At 39.6% G+C, this 22,739-nt stretch overlaps 1 protein-coding gene across 2 annotated transcripts; it reads left to right on the top strand.

Moving 5' to 3' along the window:
• Window positions 1-583: 583 nt before the first annotated feature.
• Window positions 584-22,134, top strand: MYL10 (myosin light chain 10). 2 transcript variants are annotated; one of them, XM_025172843.1, is made up of 6 exons: window positions 584-673; window positions 3,154-3,229; window positions 6,325-6,429; window positions 13,043-13,121; window positions 18,599-18,647; window positions 22,036-22,134. In XM_025172843.1, exons 1-6 carry the CDS (start codon window positions 593-595, stop codon window positions 22,132-22,134), a joined length of 489 nt encoding a protein of 162 aa, XP_025028611.1. In that variant the 5' UTR covers window positions 584-592. The 2 variants fall into 2 exon arrangements, with proteins under 2 accessions (XP_025028611.1, XP_088008389.1); XM_088152263.1 differs by lacking the exon at window positions 3,154-3,229 and having other exon boundaries at window positions 590-704.
• The last annotated feature ends 605 nt before the right edge of the window (window positions 22,135-22,739 follow it).

Raw genomic sequence — 22,739 nt, 5'->3', positions numbered from 1 at the left:
ATGTGCTTTTGAGCTTCATTATGTTTGATCACAGTTGTGGTTACTGAACGTGTTGGTCATTTTCTATCTTTGCTTTTTTAAACCCTCCTATATGGCATGTCGGACATAAAAAAAGGGCAGAGCTTCAACTGCATGATTGTGGCTGCCATCTTGACTATTTTGACTCCCTGGGACAGCCCTGGTTGAAACAAAATTGAACTAGTGAAGCAGGGACCTGTCAGCCCTTCAAGGTAGATCGGAGTAGGAAACCAAAGTTATGAATGCTAATACTTTTATTATAAGGTTATGGTAACAGAATCTTGCAAGTCTGAATGTGCCTCCCCCTCCCTTCCTTTACCTTTGTGAGAAGTAGGGAGGGTCTTGTCTGAGGTGCTTTCTCAGGTTACAGTTCTATCCCAGACTCAGATTCCTTTTATCTGACTGTTGTCTTGGCAGTGGCTCTTCCTCCTGTTCCTCAAAGTGATTCCTTCTGTCCATTACAGGACCTTGGCAGGTATTAAGAGCTCCTCAGGACCTTCAGGGGAGTACCTGCCTGATCGCAAACGACTCCTCTAATATGATTCTCCTCGTTTTGAATTTGTAGGCTCCCAAAATGGCAAAGCAAAAGAAAGAAGGAAGCAGTTCCAACATTATCTCCATGTTCGAACAAAGCCGGATTCAGGAATTTAAAGAGGTACATTCCATTTATTGCTTCATGATTTTAAGTTAATGATTGAGAAGATAAATTAATATGAAACTCTTCCTTTCTTAGCTGGTCCTGTGGGGTGGAAATTTTATTATGGAGGACAAAAGGGTTTGGAGGCAGAGCTGGCATCTAATGTGGGTCACTTCCATCTTTGACTTGTGAATGTTGGGGAGAAGGGCTTACAGGTAGTCCTTGTTTAATGCCCACTCGTTCAGCAACTGTTCAAAGTTATGACAGCACTGAACAAATGGTACTTACAACCGGACCTCAAAGTTCCAGCTCTTGCAGCATCCCCACTGTCACGTGATCATGATTTCTGACATTCCTAACCAGCTTCCCACAAGCAAAGTCAATGGGGAAGCCAGCAGGAAGTCAGAAGTCAAAATCACATGAGGTCCTCACTTAACGACCAGCACAGTCCTCACTTAATGACAGTAACTGGGACTGACAGAATTGCTGTCACTAAGCAACATGGTCATGTGACATTGCACTTTACAACTGTGTTGTTTAGCGATGGCAATTCTAGTCTCAATTGCTGTCATAACCTGAGGACTACCTGTAATGTCATTTACCCTGGGAGGCAGGATGTCTGGGGACGGGCAGTGGCATCATGGGAGGGGGGGTCAGAAATGTCAAGCTGGTGTCCACAACCACACAGTGGAAGCCTTGCCCTTTGTATGTGCTTGTGACGTCTTCACTTGTACAAAAAGACAATGCTTGGATCACACAGTTGCTACTACCAAGTTGAATTCTGATATCCCCTCCTGGCCACAGATGCCCTTGCTGCAAAGCATTGTGCCACCTTGCTACAAGCTCTACCCCTTTTTGTCACTCGCACATGCAAAAGAGGTAGCCCATCGCACATAAAAATGGGAGGAGCTCCAGTTGCACCATCATGGCCACCATCTTGACTTTTTTGCACACCCCTGAAGATTTTATTCTGTTTTATATCATAGCTTCCCCAACCAAGTGACTTTGGCTGATCTTAGAAGCGATGTTGGGACCCAAGGATGTCTGTGGGAGGCCAAAAAGTCAAACTGGTGACCGTGAATGTGTGATCAGGGCTTGGTGTACAGGGTCACAGCCATCCTCTTGACTTTTTTGACCTCTCCCTGCAGATGCTCCAGGTCAGTCTTGGTTAGTTCTTGGATGACAGGTGAACTGGGAATCCCAGGGCTATAGACTAGGTATCTTAAATGTTGGCTTTTATAAGTTTGATTAAAGTTTGATTAATGTTTATCTGGTTTTATGATTTCTCATTATTATATTTTAGTATGTACAGCTTTAATTTTATTGTATGCCTTGGAGGAGTTGTTCTATAAAAAGGTAGTTAGAAATATTTTAAATTTAATAATAAATACAATAAAATAAATTTCATAAAATAAATTTCATAATAAATATAAATTTTAAAATATGATGAAATAATCGGCAGGCGCCAGGACCCTTCAAAACAAACCTAGCTCTGGAGTAATAAACTTAATATCCAGTAGACTGGGGAAAAAAAGAAAAAACAATTTGGTACTGTAAGTGCATCTTATTTATGAAGCAAAGCAGATGGTTTACAGATAACTTGCAATTCTAAAAAAGCAGCAATTAAGGCTTTATTTGCTCAATCAAAGGGGTTTGATTGAGGTTTGAAGTCTGCCATTCATATGTGATGGACTGCAACTCCCAACATTTCCAGCCAATGTGGATAATGGCCCAGCTAGCTGGGGATAATATGAACTGTAGTCCAACACACCTGGGAAGCATCAAGTGGGGTTGCTTAAGATTGTGCTGAGTTAATTGAAAAGGATTAAAAATCATTCTTGCTTGTGATGGTGGAAATTCCTAATATCATCAATCATTATCATCATCCTATTTAATCTGGCTAGACATTTTAACAGTTATTTAACAGCTCAGTGAAAATTAAGCAAAGGAGTCTCTATTTGCTTATCATATACTCTGGAAGGGGGAGTATAAACAGAAGGCCAGGTTGCAAGAAATTAAACTATTCTGGAGCAATCTGTCTGCCAAGCATTTGAGATCACTTCTGCAAGTGTCACCATCCCGTCTTGACCTGACCTCACCTAAACCATGAGAGACAACCCAGGGAGGTCATCACAGGCTGGAGTCCTACCAGACTGAAGAGAATATGTGTAGCTCAGGGTTGAACTGAAGATGTTACCTAGCCAGGTAACGGACCGTTTGCAAGAAAACAACCAAGCTCAGAGAACACCAAGGACTCCTACCAGATTGCCTATACTTGCAAGACCACGTAGAAGAGGTGGAGCAGCAATCATCAGTGTGAAATAACTATACAGGGAGTCAGAGTTTGTTACACCTGTTGTAAGGACTGAAACACTTTACAGAGGTTCCTGTCTTCTGATACAAAGGGTTGAAGAGCACGCAGGGTCTCCTGGCACACTATTTTGAAAGTGCTTCTTTGCGGGATTCCAAATGTTCATTAATGTTTTGTTCCTCAATAGGCATTCACTATCATGGATCAGAACCGAGATGGCTTCATTGACAAGGCTGATCTGAGAGACACTTTTGCTGCGCTGGGTAAGGATAGACAGACTCACACAAAAAAATGTGTCGTATGCTGATAGTCTCTCTCTCTCTTTTTAAAGTATTTTCTTGGGAAGAGAGATTATCCTGTGTGTGTATGTAAGAAGTACACGGCAGGTGCTTCTTAGTTGGCTTATGGGCAACAGTATGTTGGCCAGCAAGGGGATGCTGCATGTAGCACAGGTGTAGCCACAGTTGATAGCCAAAAGTGAATTGCCAGCCTGTTTGCCAACAGGAATCAGTTGATGTAGTCAGTCTATTAACTTCAGTGCAATTAGATACTCAAGTCAAGTTGAAGTATCAAAATACAGAACAGCTATGACATTGGTAGATTTTTATATGTTACCAACATATACATTCCTTTTGGGGAATTCCTTTCCTTTCCCCCACCCCTTTTTTTTTTTTTTTTTTTGGTGCCTTCAAGTCAGTCTTGACTCCTGGCGACTACCTGGACAAGACCCTGCAGTTTTCTTGGCAAGATTTCAGAAGTGGTTGGCCCTTGCCTTCTTCTTCCTTGGGCTAAGAGAGGACTGCCCAAGATCACCTAGCTGGCTTCATGCGTAAAGCAGGAGTAGAACTCACAGTCTCCCACTTTCTAGCTTGGTGCCTTCACCCCTACACCAAACTGGCTCTTGTTTCCATAATGTTCCATAATGGAGGGAAATATAGAAAAAAAACTCATACAGTGTGAAGACTGGCTCTCGCTCTGCAGAATGGCCCTTATTGTAACCATAGCCCATTTTGTTTTACACCGTATTTTTTATAAAGACGTCTACACTTGTTTTATAATTCAATTAACTGGTAATTTTCCTGGGCACTCAGTCTTGTTCTATCTTCAGTACCTACAGAATGACAATTTTGCTAAATGTTTCTAAATATTGTTGTATTGCCTGGAGAATTCATATGGAATTGACTGACTAATATTAATTTTATTGATGTTTTCAGTTGTTAGTAATTTTATTAATTATGTGACTTGTATATTTTTGGTCTTTGACTGTAAGAAAGAACTAGCCTACACCTGTCTACTCCTACGTAGCTGGCAAATTCAAGAAGCAATTACCACATGGATTTCAGAAAGGCATCAGGGTAAATCAGGGTAAAAACACAATCTTGAAAACTATAAAAAGTAAGTTCTCAGGCAGACATATAGCAAACCAATTAAGGCAGAGTCTGTTTGAGATGTTTGCTTCCTATGGCCACATCATCCTGACTGTGGTACCTCTTCTCATGCCATCTGAACTCTGCCTACTTCCCACAGTATCTCATAATAGGTTCTCTATCTTACTAAAAACCTTTTGTGAAAGTCCTGATTGGTCAAAAGCATGGTGGGTGGTTGACGCCAATATCTATGGTTCATGTGTTGAAGATCATGGCATGTAGAAGATTGTGACTTGGAATGTAAGAGGAATAAATGTAAAGTATGAATTAACTAATGAAATCACATTTTAAAATATGTGTATCTGTTAAACTAAGAGAAAGGTTAGAAGGTTGCAATTGATCTGAATGAAGGCAGTCTGATTTTGTAGAGTAGGGTTGATAAATACATTCAGGGAGGTGAAGGTGGAGATTTAATTAAGATCAAAAGAGCTAAAATATATATCGGAAAGTATGAATTGGTGTCATCTAGATTGTTGTGGGTGCATATGAAAGTAGAAATCCATAGGTTAGTGATAGTTGTATGTTATGCTCCATAGTGAATGGTGATAATGAAAGAGCTATGGCTGAGTTTCGGAGAAAACTGTGCAGAATTCTGAAGGACCGCAGGAGAAATAATTATTCTGTAAGGTGACATGAATGGACGGGGGGTGGGATAAGATGAGAGAATACAGAAAAAGTGACTAGGTTATTCAGAGACCTAAGAATGAATGAGAATAGTGATTGTGTGGCAAGCTTCTGCTCAGAAAAGGTCTGTTGGATTCAGCTATGTGGCTTAACTATAAATCTATTAATAGACACAGATGGCATTGCAAAGGAGTGAATCAAAGAGTGTAATTGATCTGATCATTTATGATGTAAGATTGAGAGAATTAGTGAAGAATACAAAGCTGACAAGAGTGTGAACAGACCATTATTTGGTAGTGTCAAAAGTACATCTGGAGGAAAAATGAACAATGAATAAAAGTAAAGAAGTGAAAGAAACCAGTGTGAAAGTAAAACTTCACACTGCGGGAGGAGAAAGTACAAATCTTTTGTAAAAAGTGCTAGAACATATTCTTCTAACAGAATGAGTGTTTCTGTTAGACACAAGGAAATATGAAATGGAACAGAATGAAATGAATGGTTACATAATGCCACAGAAGTGTGCAAATTATGCTAATGGGAAGTATGAAAAATGATCTTGATGGAATTATGGTGAATGAGCTAAAATGATTGCTGCAAATGATTGCTGCAAAAAATGAGGGTGAGAGAAAAATTGTATAATGTGTATAGAAAGAAAAAAAGTAGATACAAAAAAATGTAGCCAAAGAGAGCAAGGAAGTGTTCAGAATAAAAGAGGGAGAGAAAATGCAGAGGTATTTTGATGGAAATAAAAAATTTGTTTTGGAAGTGGATGAAAGGGGCCAAACAAGGAGCCTCCAGCAAAGTGAATGGAATTAAAAATAAAAGCAATGAGTTTATTTGGGATGACACTGAAGTATGGAACTACTACAAGTATTTTAGAGATTTGTGTGGAAATTTGTATGCATGCAATTGAAAAGGATAATTACTAGTTTCAGGTAAAAATTGCTGAATGAAAAGTCGTAAACACTGTGAGCATGATGAAAAATAGTAAGGCTGCAGGCATAGGCTGTGTAGCTAAATACACTGTAAATACACTAGGAGTACTGTTTCCAGATTTTCTGAATAAATCTGGAGTTACAGTCCCATTACATCTGGAGCAACAGGTTGGGGAAGACTGAAGGGATACCAGTTTGCAGTGGCCAAAACACAGTATTTCAAAAAGCTGCCTTATTTGGCTTGGTAATATTGGTAATATTTGAACAATCTTCTTCTGTTTTCCCAGAAAACAGTGAGTTTATTCATTATTGCATTTGATATTTCCTTGGCTTTCATAGTATTATAACCGGAATAATGCTATTACATCACAGGCCGTATGAATGTTAAAATGGAAGAGCTGGAAGCGATGATCAAGGAAGCTCCAGGTGCCATCAACTTTACTGTCTTCCTTACGATGTTTGGTGAGAAACTGAAAGGTAAGGAGCAATCAGGCCAGAATGGCACACATGGAATATGGATCTATTTTCCCCTCCCCCACCCCCACATAGCTATCTTTGTTTGTTTGTTCTAGGGTATAATATCTTTCCCACAGCAAAGTCATGGGGTAACTTGGGCTGTAGCCTTGGGCCCAAGCTTTGAGTGTGTCCACTTCCAACATGAAAGCCACTTCTAAGATAGTGTGTACTTGTCAAATCTTGTAGCACCAATATATTAATGGATGTTTCCTTTGGTCACTGCCTACTTCTTTGACCCACCTGATTTGCTTGTTTAGATTATTTTAATGAGGAAAAACACAATTAAGTGGGAAGTTGGGCTGCTGTAAGGCACAGTACCCTACTTCATCTTTATTTCCAAGAGTGCTTCTGGTTATCATATAAGTTCATACATATTCTTAGAAAACAGGTTTGTGGATGGTTGCGCCTCAATGCCTTGTTGGAAAGGTGTCTTCTTGACAGAAAAAAAAAGAAAACAGTCTATTGGGGTGTAGAGAACACTCTGGGGGTCTAGAGATGATGTTGGAGAGCCGCCTCACCTATTTGCCTTCCAATGCCAAAGGCCATTCCTATCACAGAAGCCATTTTATGAGAAGGCAGATTACCCATCTATGTCTACACCAGTGTTTCTCAACCTTGACAACTTTGAAAGATGTGGACTTCAACTCCCAGAATTCCCCAGCCACACCTCTTAAAATTGTCAAGGTTGAGAAACGCTGATCTACACAATGGCAGGCTTTGCATCACATGCTAGAGCAAAATTAAATGAGAGGAGTAGCTTCTCGTTCAGCATGTTGTGTGAAACAGGCCATCACATTAAGCCATAATGTGGTTTATTTGTTTGGATGTAGCATACTTCTTTCTTCTGGCTGGAATCTTCTGCCATTGTTCTTTGCTGGATGACCCTGGATGAGGGGGAAAACTCTACAGATTACATCCACAAGGAGCATAACTCAAGATGGGGATATTACGGGGTGGAACCACATCATTTGAAGAAAGGCCTTTCCCCATATATTCCAATGTAAATCCTAAGATTTTCTTTGTAGATTTCCTCCAAGTGCTTTCCCTTGATAAGGTTCAGTAAGTCACTACTCCCTGTTTTGGGGAGTATTATTACCGATATGGTTATTATTTTACTTTACAATAATATAATATCAAATATAGGCATAAAAATCTGCAAGAATACAGGGGCACTGTTGCAATTCATTCATTCATTCATTCATTCATTCATTCATTCATTCATTCATTCATTCATTCATTCATTCATTCATTCAAATGTGTTATAGCTCCAATCAACTTCACACCACTGCAGATATTGCTGAACCACGGGGTATATAATAACCAGTTGTTCTTAGTTAAAATGTTTTGATTTTAAAATGGTTTTAACTGAAAGGTGGCACACATACAGTATATGTTTGTGTGTGTGTGTGTGTGTGTGTGTGTGTGTATATAAAAACTCAGACCTTGTGGCCATATCACATAGAAAAGGGAGGGCAAAGACTGAATGGCTACGATAGGAAGAGGAGCCACCAAACTCTTGCTGATTGCTTCCCTCTTCATCCCCTGCCCCCCAATGGCTTGCTGGCTTGTCTGTAAACAATACTCCGAGTGGCTCTTCAGAGTAGCAAGGTATGAGGGCATTATAATGGCCACCCATGTAGGTAATGCCACCACGTCCTTACAACCCACTGCTTGGAAGACTCCATCAAGATAGCCTGCTGGGACACCTGCTCAGGAGAACAGCTGTGAGGTACAATGGAGCAGTTGCTTCAGGCTGTGGGTTGGAAGGGCAGCAGGCCCTTGCTTGGCCCACTTCATCATCTCTCCTGTCCCCCTACCCAAGCAGCTGCTATAGTCTGCCTAATGAATGGACCAGTCCCAATGGAGCAACTCTTTGATCAGACAGAAAAAAAGAGAATAACTTTATAGTGATCATATTTACGCAATAAAAAGATGAGGGCTCCCCAGAGTTGTGGAGGGGGCTGCTTTACATTTGCTGAGAAGAAAAGAAGGAGCTGGTAAAAATGAAGGAAAGAATAAGAGGTGCAAATGTATGCAGACAAAGCATGGAAACCTTTGAAAATTAATTTGAAAATTAGGTCTTGCCTGGAAGGGAATGCTTAGCCCTTTTTGCAACACCTAATGGCTTGCTGGGGAATTCTGGGAGTTGAATTCCCAGAACATCTTAAAGTTCCCAAGGTTGAGAAACACGGCCCTAGTGTGTGGCCTCTCTGGTTGAGTGAAGAGACAGCTTGCTCAAGCCACCCCCATGATGCATTGCAGCACTTCTGTGAATGGGCAGTGAGTAGATGGCAGGAGTGGTGGTGAACCAGCTTTGGCCAGGGGTTGGAAGATGGACAGATGAATCCCTGCATCCTCTATGCTGTGAGTGGGAGATTCTCTCTCTGTCAAGGACCACTTGCCTTCAGAAGTAATCTGTTGGTGGTGCAGGGCAGTAGCATGTGGGGCTGAAACCAGAAATGAGTGGAGACAGAGCTCAAAGTATGTGGGGCAGCAATTGTCTCTCTTTCTGGCATCTCTTCTTTCTCTCTCAAGCAACAAGCTGCTAAAAATGGTCAGACACTATTACCAAAAACTGAACTTGCAGAGGGTTTAGTGGATTAGGCCAAGGAGCTGCAGGTTGTTTTTCTCTGCCTAGAATCTGCCCCACAGCTTTCTGTTACAGTGGATAGTATAAAATGCCAGCTTCTGCATTCAAGGACAAAATGGTTTTGACCAACCCAGCTGGATCAACTCTCATACAAGCATCCAGTTGTCTCTGTCGCTAGCGAGCTTATATCCTTAAAAAGATTTTTAAGTCTCCAGCGCTGGAGAGTTTTCCCACCCTTTCTGGTGGAAAAAGAGAGAGAGAGAGAGAGAGACAAGAGAAGACAAGAATAAGTCTTGTGTATTTTGTCATCCTCCTGGACTCCACGCTTTGAAGTGGAACTTTGCGGCAAGCATTCTCTATTGATTAGCTGGTGCATAAAGTGGTTGCTTTGATGAAGTGAGGCATTTCTGTGTGGTATACAAATTGCATTTCTTCCAACCCTTTGTAGAGAGGAGACCCATGTGGTTGGCATTAACGCAAAATGCTTTTTCGTTTTTCTTTACTTTGGGTTAACTACTCATCTGGCGTCAGAATATGTATCTCCCTGTTCAAAATTCCCAGAAACCCAGCCCACTCCTCCACTCCTGCCTTGACCAACTTTTGATGCGTTTAACTGATTTCTAGCACAGCTAGAAATACTTTTTTTTTTTTTTTTTGAATAGGGAAATTTTCCAAATTAAATTATGGTGTTGGGTTTTGAAGGAAAAGGACTGCAAACCTGCCGTTGTGGCTTCCTTCACAGCTTCGTTCTTTGTTGCATAATTGTGTTATAAAAATCTGTAGCTTCAGGCCAGTTTAAGAACTGGGCAAAAGAGGAGTTTATTTTGCTCAACAAATCCTTTGTAAGGGCCTGACTAGCAAATATTTTCCTTTTGACATAAATAGATGGAAATGGACTTACTTTCCTTTATTTTCAAGTAGACAATAAAATATTTACCCAGTTTTAATGATTTCCCATCCTGGATTTTGATTGCCCTAGTTCTTTCTTATTCTGGTTTTATTCTGCCAATATTTAATGTATTGTTTTTTATATTATATCTTCAGAGTTCTTATTAGGATCAAAAGATGATTTATAAATATAAATACATATGTAATCTCCAGCATTTCAAAAATGAAAACAAGGATATGTCTGCAACCCTGTCCGCCCCCGCCCCCCCATTCTTATATTCTAATCACTGAGTTGGTCATTGATTTTCCAGTGATTTAAAACTAGAAAGAAGACTGTTAGCTGGTTATTATATATAGGTAAAATGTAACAGATTGATTACAGATTATCAACAATTTGGTATGCATTTCAATAACAGCAGAAAAGAATTTCTCTACTAATCTTACTGCAAGAGTATTGGGTAGCCTTAATCCCCAGCAAGATAAAATCCTGCTAGTGTTTTTTATTCCCCAGAAATAAGCCCTCTATTTCTGCAAATGTATGGAGCAATTAGGAACTTGGTTTTTGCTTTCTTTTTTACATCAAATTCAAAAATTCCTCCTTTAATCAGAGCACATGATCCCACTGTCATTCCAGGAAGCCCTGCAAATGAGAAACTAGGAGCATTTTGCTGCAAAAAGAAAAGAAAAACAGAGCCGTGGCTATCTCACACATTTACAAAAATATATAAATCTCACCCCTGCCTGCTGAATAGACCAGCAATGTCTAAATATTTCATTAAAAATCTAGACATAATTTTGCCAGAGCAGAAATCTGCCCACAAAGCAGAAAATAAACCAAATTGGATTTACCCGGATTTGTATATATTTAGCAACCTGTGAAATGTCGGACACTCTGCACATAATACCCCAGTGTTCGTATGCCTGCATGTCCGTGAATGTGTATAAGGGCCTTTCGGCATATGAAACAGGGGCTTCCCCATTTAGTGACGGTGTTTTCCATGGCTCTGGTAGCACAGTATTTTATATGGTTTAGCAGCAGCTTCCCAGGTTTTCAAACCACAGCCTATAAATCCTGCATCACCTACACTTTCCAGATTCAATTTTTCAGATTAGATGTATTGTAAATATCGATACACTACCTGTCTGCACTGACTCCACCAAAGGCAGAAGAAGATTATCGTATAAAGCACAATAAATATTTAAAAAATAAAACAAATATCTATTTAAAATATAAAGCATGCTATATGTTTTTTTATCTATCTGTCGCTCTCTCCATCTCATATAAAGAGCTACAACGATTCCTGTTACCTCTGACTACTTTGATCTTCATTGTTGGTCTGAATGGCTTCCTCCAGTTTTATAATTACTATAAAGGGGAATAATATTAATAATAATCATGCCATTCCATTTCAAGTGAGAGAAGTGGCAGGATTCACAAAATCTAATGTATAAGTACTTGCTTTTCTCCCACATTTTGCACAAGGTGAGTGTATTCACTTATTCTCTATCTTTTACAATTGCGTGGAGCCCACGTGCAATGATGTTCAATTATGTGGAACTTACATATCTCTAAATCAACGCATTTGATATGGAACCCTGAGGTTATGGTTACAGATCATATTATAGGCCTCTGCACATTTACTTATCATAAACATACTTATCCCCTAAAAGGCATGGCAACATTTCAGTGAATCACCAGGAGTATCGACGGGGAAGCAATTGATAACAATTCATTCGGCAGTGTTTCAGATTTAGGTCGTGTTGGTTGGGTGGTCATTTAAATAATAATTATGGCTCTCATATCTTAGATGCAAAAATCAGACCACCTCTAGAGGGCACCAAAAAGTCGATTTTATAGCTCTCGTTGGTGTCCCCTAATGGTTATCCAGATTTTTGCTACCAGACAGGGTAACTCTAATAGTAATATTGATTTTCTGTAGTTGTGAAGGCGTAAGTGACCTTTTCACCTTGGAGCCAAGAACCAGGAACATCAAACACATGTATCTGTGTGTATTTCTTTCCAAGGAATGTGCTGTAGGAGATTAAAAGGAGACTATTGGAGGAAACAGTCTGTTATATTTTCTCAAGGCACTAATCCACCGGGTACTAAAGCTGGCAGCCAGTTTCTGGAACTTGTGCCTCTGTCCTGCGAACACGAGAGTTAGTTTGCAGCTGTTATTTTGAAGCTATTACCATTCTTCCAAAGGATGATCTGTTCTGGTTTCACAATCTTTACTTTCAAAAACGCAGTTTTTATCCCGAAGGAAATAAAAAAGGTAATCATTAAATACATAAGGAATAATAATATGAACTATATTTAATTCATTTCAATGAAATCAACTTTAGCTTTTATCTAGTCTATACCACATTTCTCTCCTGGTGTTGGCTATACAGTACCCACTTTCTGGAGATCAAAAAGTTATGACCAAGTAGTTTTATTTATTTGTTCACATATCTGCCCTTTTCTCATCTCATGCAGAAGCATGAAGGGAGGAGTATTATCTGTCAAATGCTGCCTGCATGGATCATTTCCAAAAATGCTGGTAGCATCTATCTCCAAGACGTTTGTAGAGGTGGAACAGTAGCCTGGAATTTTGGTTCCCTTGTTAGTTCTCAGCATGATACAACTGAGCCGGTCCTCCCTCTGGGTAAACTAGAGATTCTGATCTTCATGAGTGACTATGAAAATTGAAACAGGGGTGTTTGGTTCAGTTACTGCAGAATGACAGACATATGCTTTCTAACTAACTCAAGATACAATGAGTGGCAGAATGTGCCTAGGACAGCATTGCTGTCTCATGCTTGAGCAGCAACACTGCTGCAGAAAATTGGAATTGTTCCCTTTTAGCTATCTCCCAAATGATTGAAAAGTGTAGAACAAGTCCCCCCAAACACCTGCCTTAGCAGAACTGTATGAATTATCTTAGATGGCAGCAGAATCTATTCATGCTTTCAATGGCCAGGCCTCAAAGATATAGGAATCAAATGGTTAAAAAAAAACCCAACCCAACATTGCACATTAAATATGTCTACTACTAATGTCCATGCAAGAAAAAAGTGTTCAGAATATAAAGAATCTGATTGTTCTTTTTTCAGGCACAGATCCAGAAGAAATCATTTTGAATGCTTTTAGAGTTTTTGATCGAGAAGGAAAAGGTTACATAAAAGCAGATTAGTAAGTTGGGTTTTACTTTTTTTTATAAAAATCCCTTCCCTCCCCATTTTTGTTTCTGTGGTCTGCATTTTGTCTGTAGTATCGTGGCCTGTGTCAATGAGATCTCCAAATCAGCTTTTAGTCCAATTTCTGTGAGGCCAGTGAAAGTTTTCAGAGTGGTTGAGATTAAGATCAGCAGAAGAAAGACATGAAAATGCTAAATATAGATCTTAAAGCAGAGGAGAACTCAGAGATTTCTAGAAGATTATTCATTGCTCAGTGTGATTAGATTATTACAAAACCCTGGCTTTCCAAAGACTTTTGGTGATTCAGCAGCTAGAGGAAGATCCACACCATGATTGCTTGTTATTATTTGTTTTATCATTTTTTATTCTTCTCTTCCTCCTTGTAACATGTTTTGAATGTGTGTATTGCCCAGAGCAGAGTTTCTCAACCTTAGCAACTTTAAGATAGGTAGACTTCAACTCTCAGAATTCCCCAGCCAGCATGGCTAGCTGGGGAATTCTGGGAGTTGAAGTCCACCGGTCTTAAAGTTGCCATGGTTGAGAAACATTGGCCTAGAGCCTTCAGAGTAATGTGGTTTAAATGCATCTTAAAAATAAATAAATAAAGTTTCCTTCCCCATCATGGTATCCTTCAGGTGTGCTGGGAACACAGCTTCCATAATTCCCAACCACATGCCAGTTGGGAATACTTGGGGTTATCATGCCAGAATATCTGGAGAGCATCAGGCTAGGGAAAGCTACATGAACATGAGGCCCAAATGGGATATTAGTATATGATATATAAACCCAGGGTTTTGCTTGCTGGGAATGATCACACTAGCAGCAAGCATTCCCCTCGAAACCTACTGAAATTTGCTAACAACTGCATTCATTCATCACCACCAGAGAACTTAATGTTTAGTTATTAGACCTAAGGGTAACATTGATCATTACAAATCCATTCCATGACTATATTTTGACACTCCACACCTATTTATACACTCCCAACGTTTAGACGTTGGAGCCTAATTTTTATTTTTCATTTTTTTTTAGAGCCGCCCATTCATCTCTTGGAAAGTTTTGTCCCGTTCATGACAGGGTTGCTATTAATTAATAGCATTTCTCCATATTATTTTTTTTTTTAAAGGAGTGAGAAATGGCAATAGCAGAATAACTACCCCCAAACTGGGAACGCTTGACCTTTTAATAGGAACGTTCATCTCATTAACCTCCTTTTGGACCATTTCATTTTTTCCACTGGAGATATTTTCACTTCTTGCTTGGAAAACTGTGACTCATTTGGAAGATTTGAAATGGATTATATGTATGCACACACGCACATGTACACACACTGTGCGTGCACACACACACACACATACTGCATGGACCACTCTTTTAGGACATATCTCCTCATGAACCCAAAGTCAGGCACAAAGTTTACTTGCACACGAGCAGCTAAAGAACTGCAATTATTGTTTTCTGCTCTTCTCCAATAATAATACTTAAATTGCTACAAGAAGAGTCCCACAAATTTGAAACCAACCGGACTTTGTTGGCAATTAACCATACTCAAAATTTAGCCATCAACCTGCCTATTTCTAGGGCCTGGAATATCTGAGACTTTCCCCTCTGCACTATGGGGAAATAAAATCCTCCTTTATCTTACTTCCTGCCTTATCTAAATAGCTAAAGGGATACTCAGTTTTCTGTCTAACAGGAAATCAATGCAGAGGGTAGTAATTTCTAGTGCTGGGAATTCAATCTTCTTCCTACATAGGACCAGTTTCTTAATCCTTAATCCTTAACTAGAATGGTTGCAACATTTTCTGCCAACCTATTTTAAAGGAGTTTTCCATCTCGTTAAGCAAGGTCGGCAACTGCTTAAGACGCCCTTTCCTGTTGCTTTAGAAAACCCACCCAAAGCTGTATAACGTGGAGAGGGTCCTTTTAAAGATGGGGCAAGTGCCCTGGACCCGGCACATGGCATGGGAGCCATCAAACAAATGGCTCTTTTTTTAAAGATCAGACTGATGGGTACGTTTCACTCAGAGCAGTAAAAGGAATCAATTAAATCATAAACCCAAGAGTTATCTCACAATCTGGGGATTACCCACACCCTTCTCTTTATTGATTTTAATGGATAAAATATACTGGGGAACAGAGCACTGATATAGAATCTAGGAAGAAGAAAATGTTAGAGGTGACACAATGAGATGAACTTCTAAGTAATTTCCACCCTTTAGGGTGGAAGGTCCATATCCATAGCGTGTGTATTTTGATTTCAGTGCGTTGATTTTTCTTGAATTGGCTTCTTTGTTTACTTTTCTATCATGGCAACTCTGAACCTCTTCAATAATAAGGGCAGTTTCATTAAAGATGTTTTAAAAATAGTTAGGAAATAACATTTTCAGGAAGATTCTACCTCCCACCTACACACATAACAGTTCAAGGAAATGAGTGTATTCAGTGGTGCAGAATGGGGACTGGCTTTTGGAGGGAGTCTTGATAAAACATGGAATGGAACAGTATACCATGGAAAAGGATATGACTGGGTGGCATAAAATAGGAGCTTTTTACTTTATAGCAGTGTTTCTCAACCTCAGCAACTTTAAGATGTGTGGACTTCAACTCCCAGAATTCCCCAGCCAGCTATGCTGGCTGGGGAATTCTGGGAGTTGAAGTCCACACATCTTAAAGTTGTTGAGGCTGAGAAACACTGCTCTCTACCATTTGGTTGATGGCTCCATTTGTAAAAACAATTAACTAAAAATAGATTAATATACATAAGCATGTTGGGATTTATTTGACCAGTGAACCCCATTTGATTCTTGATATGGAGAAAGGTAGGAACCCTCCCCAACTAAGGTAGGCATACAAAATTAAAAAAGTTACATATAATCATAATTATTTTTTGGTTTCTTTGAAGGATGCTTTTCAAGGCAGCAGTTGCATCAAACCTATGCAATGTCTGTCAGCCAAACTGTAGTAGGAAGATCTTAGAAGGCATCCTGTAACAAACTACATTGATGCCATAACTATAGCAGGAAGCTTTGGGAAGATGGGAGGTTTGTTTCTGAAGAATGGCAGAATGTGGCCTCCAATCCAGATTTGTTTTCAGTGTTCAGAAATGTAAAGCAGTCTGATTGCAGAACTCATCTATTTTGGCCTTAAGAATTCAGGAGGCATCTCTAAATGCTTTGGAGCCTTTCTGGGCACATATCCAGAAATGAAAGACCATGTCATTGGCCCCATGAAACCCTTCTTGAGGCACCATCCCAATTAATAAAACACACTTGTTTCCATTTCTGTTTAAGTAGCCCTCTAAGATTTACCAATCTTGTTTTAATATTGGAACTCGATGCAATTGGGACTGCAGATCCCGTCATCTGGTGTGCCACATCAAGGACATTGTTCAGGCACTCATTTATGAAAATCTAATATGAAGATCTATGATCTTGTTCTTGTTGGACATCTTTTCTTTTCATACCCCTGGGGAAACTAATAATATGGAAAACAACAACTGCAGAAACTTCTCTGTTTGGAAAATCTGAATCTTTGTTTCTCTATAAAATAAATAATGGAAAATGTGCAGGGTTTCCCCCCCCCCAGCCCTCTTTATATGTCATAATGCCATATGCAGATGCTTAGAATTATATCTGATCTGCATTTATTCATCTCTGCTCTGCTCTGCCCTGCCCCATCCCACCCCCTACCTCTTTCCTCAGAAGCTTTTCCAAAAATGCTATTTGCTTGCAACTAAAAGCGGCCCAAACTTTCTGAAAAAGAAATTGAAATAAGATCATCAGAGAATCTGGTGGCATGGTAAAGATTAACAGATTGACTGTGGAAAACAAGAGTTTCATGGATTCAATTCATTTCACCAGATTCATTTGACTGATATAGTTATAAGAGTATAGAGGAGTACAGAACGGAAAGAGTGAAGAGTGGGGCCAGAAGACCATAAGGAAGGAACACGCTAGACATTACTGTAGTCCATCATTCTGTTTCTACAAGAACAGTCATATGCCTACAAAAAGCCCATAAGCAGGACATCTCATAATAAGGTATGCAAGCAGGTGGATACTCCAGGCAATGGATGAAGAGGAAGGCAAGTGATGTTGTGGTACCAGATCTGCTACTTTCTCAGCTTGCTGCTGAGGCAGAGGATTCACACTGCTTCGTGAGTGAGCTGGCTCCAGCAACCAGCACTCAGAGGAATCAAAAATATCACAACTGGATGGTATTAGTACCTACTTCTATGAGAGGGAAACACCTCCTTCATTTTCTAGGCATCCTTTTATTTATCTCTTTCATGTGCTTTCTTACCAAACACACATACAGAGAGTTGCACCTTGTCAGTCATTCTGCTTCAATTTCCAATGATGGGTAAATATTGTCAGACCATGAAAATGATATCAGGAAATGATCTGATTCAGAAAGGGCATCAGCACCATCAGAAATGTCTCAGAATGTTGCCAAGCATGGGGAGAGACTTGCTGGCCTTGATAGCAGCCCATCAAGAATATGTTCAAGGTCCTCAATTTTTTTGGTCCAGGTCCATATATCCTTGGCAGTAATGTGATGGCTGTTGTATGCAGATGACTTTGTGAGCTAAAGCCAGCAGTAGGCAGAATGAAAGACAAAGGTGGTCAAGGAAAGGCTACAACCTCCCCCTCTTATTGACCTTGCTTTCCTTCACATTATCTGTTGGGAGAGGAACGCATTTCTCTTGCTGAGCTTTGATGATTGCTTAGAGAGGAATTTTGAAATTTGGTGAAGAGTTGCATGTGGCATGAGGATTGCAAGTTGTCCCCCCTTAGTTTTGAGTGTGAAGGAAAAATCACTGTTGTAAAGACTTTGTAAATGAGGGAATGGAAAAAGTATAGCCCATCACCATCTTTTTGATGGTCTCCAGAGTGAGAAGTCTATTTTCTACATATTGGGGGGCTTCCAGTTTTAAGGGACAAAATGAGTGTCTTCTGCTTTGCAGATATTTAGGAGGCACATTTCATTTCTTAGAACTCCTGAAACCCCCTCTCAAAGTGGCCCCAGCCCCATCCTCTCTTGGAATGTGGCCTTTGCTGACCAGAGTTGCACACCTCTGTTGTAAAGTAATCCAAATCCTCTCAAGGAAATTTATCCTGCCCCATTCAATGTTTGGAACATTTTATTTCTATTCCATCAGAGGAAGGAAGGAAGGAAGGAAGGAAGGAAGGAAGGAAGGAAGGAAGGAAGGAAGGAAGGAAGGAAGGAAGGAAGGAAGGAAGGAAGGAAGGAAGGAAGGAAGGAAGGAAACCTTATAGTATGGCGATGCATGGAATATAGTGAGAACTATTGCTTTTGCACCTTTCAGTCATCACACTGCATACACACTATTTACAGCTACCCATTTCCTTTTAGTTTCAAAGTTAGCACGCACTGATAAAGCAACTTGGTCAGTGACTGTTGTGCTATTTTTTATTGTATTTTATTGTATTTTATTATTTTATACAGTATGAAGGAAGTGCTCATGACGCAGGCAGACCGGTTCACTGATGAAGAGGTAAGATTTACTTTATCAATGAAACCGCATGCACCCAATGTGATTTTTTTCTATTTGGCAAGGATAATTTTCATGGCAGGAGATGCTGGGAAGGATCTCCTGATCACAACTTGATATAAAATTGTGATCACAACCTGATATAAAGAATGAGAATTTTTCATGAGAATTTGGTAATTCCAGAAAACATGGGAAGAACATGTTCTGGTTATATAAACTGTCTCTCAAAAGCTATTCCTCCCCCGCCCCCACCGCTCCCGAATTAGGACACCAGCATGTTCAGATTGTGGTAAGAGGGATTGTTCTGTGTCAGGTTAGATGACTCCAGTGTCTTCATTTAACACTGCAAAAAGGACTCAATTTATTCCAATGGGATCCATTTTGTAATGAGCAGAGGGTGTGACTAATCCATCTGTGCCTTCTGTAAGGTTCCAGTTTAGGATATCCTCCATTACCTTCCATTCAGGAATGCCAACTTGTAAAGGGAAAAAAAGAAAGAACCCTATACATAGTCTTTGAAACTAAATATAATAAGGACCTAAGTACAGAAGAGGCCTATTAGATAAAATAGGAGGTTAGATTGGTCCCAACCCTGCTTGCCTTCTGAAAGGCTCTAAAAACATGGTTGTGCCAATGTACCTGGGATCCGGTTATGGTTTGCAGCCTGCCAGATGGCTATGTTCATGACTTTCACTTGCCTGCTTTTTCTTTTTCTTGGTTGTAATTTTGGTTTTTGGTTTTTAATTTTTTTTTTTAGGGCCAGTATGGTACAGTGGTTAAGTCATCAGGCTAGAAACTGGGAGACCATGAGTTCTAATCCCATCTTGTGTATAAAGCCAGCTGGGTGACTTTGGGCCAGTCACTCACTCTCAGCCCTAGGAAGGAGGCAATGGCATACCACTTCTGAAATCTTGCCAAGAAAACTGCAGGGACTTGTCCAGGCAGTCGCCAGGAGTCAACACTGACTCAAACAAACAAACACATAAATAAATAACCAACCAACCACTCAAATAAATAAATAAATAAATAAATAACCAACCAACCAACCAACCAACCAACCAACCAACCAACCAACCAACCAACCAAAAGTAGGTTAATACCTTGTGATGAGCAATGATTTTTGTTTAACCATGTTTTATTAAACGATAATTGGCTCTGTTTACTCAACCGCAGCAAAACACACTATTCTAGCTGTAGAATCCAGCCTCCTGATTTCAGGATGGTCCAGGCTGATGTTATCTTGGACATCTTGGATGTCAAGCAGAGATGAACGAATCTATATTCATTAGGTCATATCACTCAGTAGCATCAGTATAGTTCTCAAAGGTGGAGATAAAGATGGAAAGGTCTTGGAGAGGAAAGGATGAGGGACTTGGGCTTCAGGGAAGCATGACTCTCCATCTGTTCCCAATTGTTCCTGATCTCTGTCATTCCAGAATGCAGGACACGGAATAACAGATTTAAATTGCAAGAGGGCAGTTTACAGTTAATATTGAAAAGACCTTCCCAACAATATGAGCAGTTCCACAGTAGAGCCAATTACTCAGAGAGTTGATAAGCTCTCCTTCCTTGAATATATTCAAGCAGAGGCTCAAAATCCATCTCCTGTGGATGCTCCAATTCAGTGTTTTTCAAACTTGGCAACTTTAAGATGTGTAGACTTTAAGATGTGTGGACTTCAACCCCCCAGAATCCCCCCAGCATGATGGCTGGGGAATTCTAGGAGTTGAAATCCACACATCTTAAAGTTGCTCTAATTGGACTCTTGCACAAAGCAGGGAATTGGATTCAATAGCCAAAAAGGTCCCTTCCCACTCTAGGGTTCTGTGATTAAGTGATGATTTGGTAGCTGTCACTAGATAACTAAAGTGTGACCTTGTGGAACAGGGATGGGCAGAAGACAGATTGGCATCTGCTAGTCCATCTGTGACTGATTTTCAACAAAACAGTTTCTCCTGTCCTCTAAATTAAACTGCTGAGATGGGAAAGAACAGGTGATTTGGGGGACTAAATAATTTGTGTGAAGGAACTGCATGTTGGATTCCAGTATTGTGAGGGAAAAATTGTGACTGAATATTTGCTCAGAAGCATCCTACCTGCTTCTTTTCAAATCCCTCCCGAAGCTACAGTTTTGACCCGTCTTCATTAGAGGGCTCCCACGAACATAAAACCACCTCTGCATAACGTGGAAGATAAGCCCATTCATTCTCCATTATTCCAGGCGGGTTGACCTGAGCATGACAAGAATAGGATTTTGATGAAACCTTAGGAAGAGCTTCATGAAATTACAAGCTGTTCAACAGCAAAATGAATTCCTGTGGGTGAAAATGGATTTTATTTTCTTAGAAGTTTTTAAACAAGGGTGGTTGCTTATCAAGATGAATCTAGAGTAGAAGGGTCTGAGGCTTCTTATACATTTGATATCGTGCCAGCCACTGTAGAAGATAAGAAGGAATAGATTTTTAAACTTTTTTCCTTTTGGAGGAGTGGTAAAAATTACTGTATTTGTCTTTTCTAAACTGAAAGACCCCAAACGTTTTAGTTTTTCTTTATGAGGAAGAAGTATCAATTTTTTGGATCTGTTCAACACTATACTACTTTTTTGAGATGAAGTAACCAAAGTATACCATTTGAAGACCTGAAAGACCAGGTTAGAAACAGATTGCCATGGAGAAAATCTATGTGCTCGCTAAGAGTCAACAACAACTTGATGACAATCAATCAATCAATCAATCAATCAATCAACCAAAAGTGTACTGTACACTAAGAATTGGCAACTAAGAATTTTTCAGGCATATCTCTATAGCTAGCTGGCTATCATTAGCCTAAAAAAGCTATGTATCATTATATGTACTGTACATGTGTATATATGTGTATATATAATGGCAACATTTTACACCATTTTGACAATCTCACCCCTGTTGCCAATATCCATTTATGTAAGTTTTTTTCCCCTAACAATACAGATATGGACTTTGTCCCATTATTAGAGCATATTGTGTTTGACTGGATTGTCCACCTCAGTCAAAATACTCTAGATTCATCGCAACTGCAACCAGTGTTTATGTGAAAACCAGATTTATTGCCTCTACGTGATTATTCTTAGTAATAGTCCTTTTCAGTTCGAAGCAGGTGGCCCTGCTTTTTCTAGTAAACTCACATTTGAGAATTTGTCTAATTCCACCTTGAGCAGCCTACAGTGAATTCTTTTTCAATAGTTTTGCTGTCAAACTCTGTCACAACTTCTTTTCTTCCAAGTGTAAACTATGAATTATGTCCCTAAGGACTAGAAATCTACTTAGGATTTGGTATGTCTGTGTGGAAACTGCAATGATGAACTCTCCCCCTACATCCTGCATTTCCTAACCTTTATTTTGTACATCTTCTTCAGGTCAAGCAGACATTTAGTGCTTTTCCTGCAGATCCCTCCGGTAACCTTGATTATAAGAATCTCGTTTATGTGATTACACATGGGGAAGAGAACGATTAACAAGATGTTGAACTGATCCATCAAGAAAACAGTATTCACCCATGTTTTTTTGGTACTGACGTATTGCTCAGTGGAAGCTAGATTAAAACATTATTCTAAATTATCTTGATTTTTAAAAATTTTTTTTATAAAACTACAGGTACCATTTTGTGTATGTTTTTTCCCTCTGTCTCCCTATTCTTCTCCTTCTCATATTTTCATTTTCTGTTGTTGTTCTTGTCAGCAATATATAAATGGAATGTTCTTGATGAACTGGCTTTTTTATGACTTGCTGACACTTCTAATATTCACCAGATGCCTTTACTGGCCAGCGTGATGGTTCTTAACCTCTTCCATTTCCTTTATTAAACACTTGGGGCCGCCTTTTTTTCCTCACTGAGGAAAAGCCTTTGTTAAACGGTCATGATTATATATAAATGTTCGACTGGGCTTAATTTGATCCAAGGCTAACCCCAGGGCCTGTTTTAAGTTTGAAGGCCCAGCTGCAAAACCTGTAAATTGGAATAATATCAATGGGGTTTTTTTCCACATGCATTTCTCCAACTACCCTTCTAGAATTAGCTGCGTGGACTATAAAGAACCTTTAGAAACTAGTAAAAATGACT

The sequence above is a fragment of the Python bivittatus genome, unplaced genomic scaffold (assembly GCF_059951505.1).
Source record: "Python bivittatus isolate LINGU-HERP-01145 unplaced genomic scaffold, Pbiv_v1 ctg000690_np1212, whole genome shotgun sequence".
In the NCBI taxonomy this organism is placed as follows: Eukaryota; Metazoa; Chordata; class Lepidosauria; order Squamata; family Pythonidae; genus Python; species Python bivittatus.
The sequence above is the reverse complement of the archived record's forward strand: the minus strand, read 5'-3'. Positions and strand labels throughout refer to the sequence as shown.

Coding starts and splice junctions, on each gene's coding strand:
- MYL10 (XM_025172843.1), top strand. CDS start 593: ATGGCAAAGCAAAAGAAAGAAGGAAGCAGTTCCAACATTATCTCCATG. Junction 3,230..6,324: donor AGACACTTTTGCTGCGCTGG/GTAAGGATAGAC, acceptor ATTACATCACAG/GCCGTATGAATGTTAAAATG. Junction 18,648..22,035: donor ACCGGTTCACTGATGAAGAG/GTAAGATTTACT, acceptor CATCTTCTTCAG/GTCAAGCAGACATTTAGTGC.